A 6,164-nucleotide genomic window follows, 5' to 3' on the forward strand; every position below is an offset into this window, starting at 1 on the left:
CCCCCCCCCCCCCCTCGCTCCTCCAGCCGCGCCCCCCGCACCTCCGGCCGCACGCCCACCGGGCCGCCAGCCTGCACCCCCCCGCTCCTCCGGCGGCGATTCCTGGCCGCGCTGTGGGCCGCATGCCGCCCGCGCCCCCCCCCTCCACTCCTCCAGCCGCGCGCCCGCCACCCGCCCATGACTGCCGCCAGCGCTAACAGCATTTTGGGCTGTATTAGTAGGAGCACTGCTAGCAGATCGAGGAACGTGATCATTCCCCTCTATTCGGCATTGGTGAGGCCTCATCTGGAGTACTGTGTCCAGTTTTGATCCCCACACTACAAGAAGGATGTGGAAAAATTTGAAAGAGTCTAGCAGAGGGCAACAAAAATGATTAGGGGGCTGGAGCACATGACTTATGAGGAGAGGCTGAGGGAACTGGGATTATTTAGTCTGCAGAAGAGAAGAATAATGGGGGATTTGATAGCTGCTTTCAACTACCTGAAAGGGGGTTCCAAAGAGGATGTGTTCTCAGTGGTATTGGATGACAGAACAAGGAGTAATGGTCTCAAGTTGCAGCGGGGGAGATTTAGGTTGGATATTAGGAAAAAGTTTTTCACTAGGAGGGTGGTGAAGCACTGGAATGGGTTACCTAGGGAGGTGGTGGAATCTCCATCCTTAGAGGTTTTTAAGGTCAGGCTTGACAAAGCCCTGGCTGGGATGATTTAGTTGGTGTTGGTCCTGCTTTGGGCAAGGGGTTTGACTAGATGACCTCCTGAGGTCCCTTCCAACCCTGATATTCTATGATTCTGATTCTATGCAGGAGGTTCTTCATCTTTTTCATTCTGAGGCCCCCCTCAACATGCTATAAAAACTCCACAGCCCACCTGTGTCAAAACAACTGGTTTTCTGCATATCCAGTATATTAAAAGCCAGAGCCAGCGTTATGGGGTAGCAAGCAGGGCAACTGCCCAAATCCCCATGCCACACAGGGCCCCGCAAAGCTAAGTTGCTCGGGCTTCAGCTTTCTGCCCTGAGCCCCAGCAAATCTAAAGCTGGGCCAGCTCTCTGGTTTATTTTGGTGGACCACCCTGAAACCTGCTCGAGACCCCCCAGAGGGCCCCAGGTCCCTGGTTGAGAACCGCTGGACTACATGATCTAATGGTCTGGCCTTAAAAACTCTAGGAATCATTAGGATCACCCCAAGGGACCTGCCTATACAACAGGGGTAGGCAACGTTTCAGAAGTGGTGTGCCAAGTTCACTCTAATTTAAGGTTTCGCGTGCCAGTAATACATTTTAATGTTTTTAGAAGGTCTCTCTCTATAAATGTATATTATATAAATAAACGATTGTTGTATTTAAAGTAAATAAGGTTTTTAAAATATTTAAGAAGCTTCATTTAAAATAAAATTAAAATGCAGATCTTATCAGTTTAGTGTAATCCTTGCCCTCGCTTTTCCTTGCTGAGTTTTTCAATGTGGGCTACAGCAGGGGGTGACTGAAGAGCGCTGGGTCGAGGCCAGGAGCAGAGCCCTGGGCTGGCTGCCGGTACCCCAGGCTGGCAGTGGGCTGAGCGGGGCCGGCGGCCGGAACCCCAGACCAGCAGCGGGATGAGCCGCTCAGCCTACCGCCGGCTCCACTCAGTCCGCTGCCGGTCTGGGGTTCCAGCAGGGGTGAAAGAAACTTACATGTCTTTCAGGTACTGTCATATTGCAACCCCCCTCGGGGGGAGGAGCTCAGGGGCTGGGATGTGTGGGTGTGATGGGGAGCACTCAGGGTAGGGGGTTGGGGTGCGGGGGGCTCAGGGCAGGGGGTGGGGATGTGGATGATGCAGGAGTCAGGGCTGGGAGCATGGGGGGTGCAGGAGTCAAGGTTGGGTGGCGTGAGAGGCTCAGGGCAGGGGGTTGGGGTATGTGTGTAGGAGGGCTTGGGGGGCTTGGGGCTGGCCTGGGACAGTCCCGGTCAGGGCCGGCTCCAGGCACCAGCCCACCAAGCTTGTGCTTGGGGCGGCACCTGGAGGGGGGCGGCACGGCGCTCCGGCCGCTGGGGAGAGCGGGGCCACGGCCGGACTCGCCGCCCTCCCCCCGGCGCTCTGGCCGCCCTCCCCCCGGCGCCCTCCCCCCGGCCTGCGCTCTGGCCGCCAGGGGGAGAGCGGAGCCCCGGCCGGGGCTCGCCACCCTGCCCCCGGCGCTCTGGCCGCCCTCCCCCCCGGCCGCCGGGGGGACGGCGGCGCCCCCGCCGGGGGCGCCCCCCCCCCCCCCCGGAGGCTTTTTTGCCTGGGGTGGCAAAAAAGCCAGAGCCGGCCCTGGTCCCGGTTGCAGCCAGGTTACCTGGATGGTGGATGGGTCCCTGCCCCACGCTGTTCCTGTTCCTGCCAAGGGAGCTGTGGGCCAGCTGTGTGTCCACCCCCTGCCAGCCCGAGGTTCCGTACATCCAGGCCAGCAGCGGGCTGAGCGGGACCGGCAGCTGGAACCCCAGCTGTCAGGAGCCGGCGGACGGAACTCCAGACCGGCAGTGGGCTGAGCCGCTCAGACCGCCGCCGCTCTGGAGTCCCGGCCGCTGGCCCCGCTCAGCCTGCCGCTGCTCTGGGGTTTCGGTCGCCGGCCCCTTGCCAGCCGGGGTCCTGGCCACCGGGACCCCAGCTGGCAAGGGGCCGGCAGCCGGAACCTAGAAGTGAAAGTAAGGTGGAGCATGCACGGGGCTGAGTGGGGCCGGCGTGCCATTAAAAATCAGCTTGCGTGCCACCTTTGGCACGCGGGTTGCCGACCCCGCTATACAATTATGTTTCAAAACATACAAAAAGGAGTTGACTAACATCAACTGAATAGCGTTATTATTTATTTGTATTGTTGGATCATCTAGGAGCCCCCACTGAGATCAAGACCCCATTGCGCTAGGAACTGTATAAACACGCAGCAAGAGACAGTCCCTGCGTCAAAGAGCGTGCAGTCCAGCCAGACAAGTGAGGAAAGAGCCGATGGAAAGGGAGTTAGGCTACAAGCAAAGAGCCTAGAGCTGGCTGGAATTGATTCAGTTCAACTTTTTTTGTCAAAAAAAAAAAAAAAATGCAGAATCATTGAAACTGAAACTTCTGGTGGGAAAGTTTGGACAAATGTCTCAACTCCAAAGCATATTTGGAAAAACCGTTTCTGAACCGTCGAAATGCCCATTTTGACATTTCTCAGAACAAAACATTCTGGTTCCTCCAGTTGGAAAGTCCTGTCCATTTCAAAACTCAAGCCAGTTAGAGTAAAACATAGAAAATGAAAAGCGGGCAAAATATTTTGACTTTATGGCAATGGAACGTTCGACTGAGCCAAACCAAAACGCCTTCAGATTTCCAATGCATGAACATTTTCAAGTTTTCACTTTTCATCCCAATTTGGGACTGGAAGACATTTCTCAAATTTTCACAGGAAAAGAAAACTGTTTCCTGCCCAACGTGAAGAGCAAAACCCTTTCCCCCCCACCCACTGGCCCCAGGAAGGGACGGGCAGGAGTCACACCAGCCCCAGGGTCAGTGGGCTCAGACCCAATAGAGGGCATAAGCCAATTCCAAAGCATAGGGGCCCAGCACTGGAAATGCCCAGGCAGGGTGTCTGGCTCTGGGGAAAGTTCACAAGAGAACATCGGCTTATCTCAACTACTACATGGGGGCCTGGGGAGGAGGCAGGATCCCAGCCAGACAGTCCCACCAGGCAGGGCTTTAAAAAGTCAGTATCAGCCCCTGGAGCTGTGCCCAGAAGCCACCAGGGATCCACCCAGATCCCATGGGCAGGCCCCATCCATGCCAGAGCCCAGCCATCAGCTGATCAAGAGTGAGCCCCAGCCAGACCACCATTCCCCAAGCCCTTTCCCCAGCCAGGCACTGAGAAAAGCAAACACACTGAACCCACTGGGCTCAGCACAGAAGAGGCCGAGACCTACCTGTCACGCGCAGCTCATGGTGGCTCGCTGCCTCCCACAGCCTCACAGCCATGCTGAAAGTGAGGAGGTGATCTAGCAGAGTCCCTGCAACCCTCACTGCTACCAGGGAAAGCTGCTGAGGAGGAGCCAGAGCTAACACCACCCTTCTGGGTCTCCAAGAGAAGACTCCTGAGTGAGTGATGCCAGAGACAACGTGGCATGGGTCCACTCCAGTCATGGACCAGCCCCCAGACTGGCCCAGATACTCCTAGAGAGGGAGAAACGATACCCACCACGGCACAAGGCCCGGGACACACTGTGCCACAGCCATTTGTGTGGCAGAGAGGGGACACCAGCATATGGACGGCCAAGGTGATGAATGGGCAGCACGTCCCACTAGGGCATGGAGCGAGCAGACCACCAGCTGCACAGCCCAGCAGGAAGGGATGGCACGCTGCGATAGTCTGTGCTCAGAGAACAGGCAATAGGCAGCCAGGTTTCTGGCACCCACCATTCCAACCCCACCTTGTTCCAGTGCCATTCCTGGGGTCCCAGGGCCCTCAAGGCGGTGAGTGAGGACACCCCTTCCTCCACCTCTTACCTTCACAAAGTGCTATACAGTTTAGATTCCGACTCTGTAGGAACCGGGACTGGATGGATCGAGTCTGCAAACAAACCACAAAGTCTGGGTTACCATGACCTGCCTGGCTCCCTACTCGGGTTGCGTCACTGCTCTGCCTTTGCAGTGGCCGGTCCTGCCCCTTTCATAGTCCAAGCTCCGTAGGAGCCGCCAATCACAGTGGAGAGTATTGACCACGTCAGAGGTATAAACACTGATAACCCAACCAGGGCTGGACCCGGCCCTGCTTTCTTCATTTGTTGCTCTCAGTAATTTGTTGAGTTCTGGGCTCTGTGGCCCAGCCCCCAACTGAGGGTGGGACCCGAAGTGCCCCTCAATGCCCACTGGCAGAGGGCCCACTACACCGTAACTCGTATCAGACCCGACACACTGTTGTCCTAACATGTCTCTAAAACATAAGGTATCATACGTAAACTGGTGACATGTTGGTCCTGAAAGTCACAGCGTAACGCATGTACAGATTAGGTACAAAGAGTTGTATATGTGTGCTAGAAATGTGTTTGGGAGACGGAGCATGACCCCAGCTTACCCTAGGCAAAGGAATGTCTGACAGGCTTGATGACCGGTAGAGGACAATGAAAGTACATTTACATATCAGGTGAACAAAGTCATCAAGCTAACAGGCAACGGAGGAAGGCGCTCAGTGAGCTCACCGGGGCTCGAAGCCTGCATGCCCAGGAAGTCTTTCTGGCTCTTGAAACAAAGACAATAGACTTTGGAAATTGTAAGAGAGAGCACAAAGACATTCTAAGTATCTATCACTTAAGCAAGGCCAGAGCCCTGGGAATCTGTGAAAGGTGGATCTTCAGCCATGGGGGTTGAAGTCTCTGAGAAGAGATTATAAGTGAGAAATTGCCTGAGACCAAGCTTGTGAGCTGTTATGCTTTTGACGCTAGAAAGCGGGTTTTACTTTTGTTTAGCTTGTAACCAGACAAGCCTCTTGCTTAGTATCACTTAAATCTCTGTTCTGTATAAATCAACGTATTCTTGTTTTCTTACCAAACCATCTCAGTGTTGTGCATGGAAGTGAAGGGCGAGTCTTCAGCTAACCTAACCAACTGGTGTGCACACCGTCTCTTTGGAGGCAGCGAATGCAAGTGTCCAGTGAAAGGGGCTGACACTGCAGGGAGACCGCTCCAGGGAGCGCAGGAACTGGGGTTCACTGATGGCTCCCAGCAAGGCAAGGCTTAGACGGGCAGAGCCTTGAGCAGTGTGTGGTGAGGTGGGCTGGCTGGGTGGCAGGGAGCTGACTCACAGTTTAAGCTCCAGCACAGTTCTCACTTGTGGAGGCAGAGGGGTAACACAGTGGCGTTCGGTACTGAACAGAGCATCACAGAGGGGTGGGTCTTTTCCTCGGGCAGGCTCCACCCCCCCTTCTCAGGATTCAAACAGGCTGCCCCCAGGCTGTGCACAGCAAACAGCCAGCTGTCCACCCCAGTGAGCAGTGCCGTATCCACCCCACCCTGAACAGTGATGGAGGAATTCCCAGTCTCACTGCTCCCATGGGCGGACCAGGATTGGATGCTTGTAAATTGGAGAGGCTGATGGCTCAGGCTGGGCTCACTGCAGGCAGAGCTGTACAGGTTTGGTACACACACACACACACACACACACACACACACACACACACACACACA

At 55.6% G+C, this 6,164-nt stretch overlaps 1 protein-coding gene across 1 annotated transcript in view; it reads right to left on the minus strand.

Annotated features, from left to right (window-relative positions):
- The window catches only part of PARP6 (poly(ADP-ribose) polymerase family member 6), a 41,089-nt gene that overhangs the window by 2,099 nt on the left and 32,826 nt on the right, over positions 1-6,164 (minus strand). The window contains exon 20 of the mRNA XM_026648540.1: positions 4,489-4,552. Coding sequence (XP_026504325.1) covers positions 4,489-4,552 — 64 coding nt within the window. The remainder of the gene's footprint in view (positions 1-4,488; positions 4,553-6,164) is intronic.

The sequence above is a fragment of the Terrapene carolina genome, unplaced genomic scaffold (genome assembly GCF_002925995.2).
Source record: "Terrapene carolina triunguis isolate 2854851 unplaced genomic scaffold, T_m_triunguis-2.0 Scaffold67, whole genome shotgun sequence".
Classification (NCBI taxonomy): Eukaryota; Metazoa; Chordata; order Testudines; family Emydidae; genus Terrapene; species Terrapene triunguis.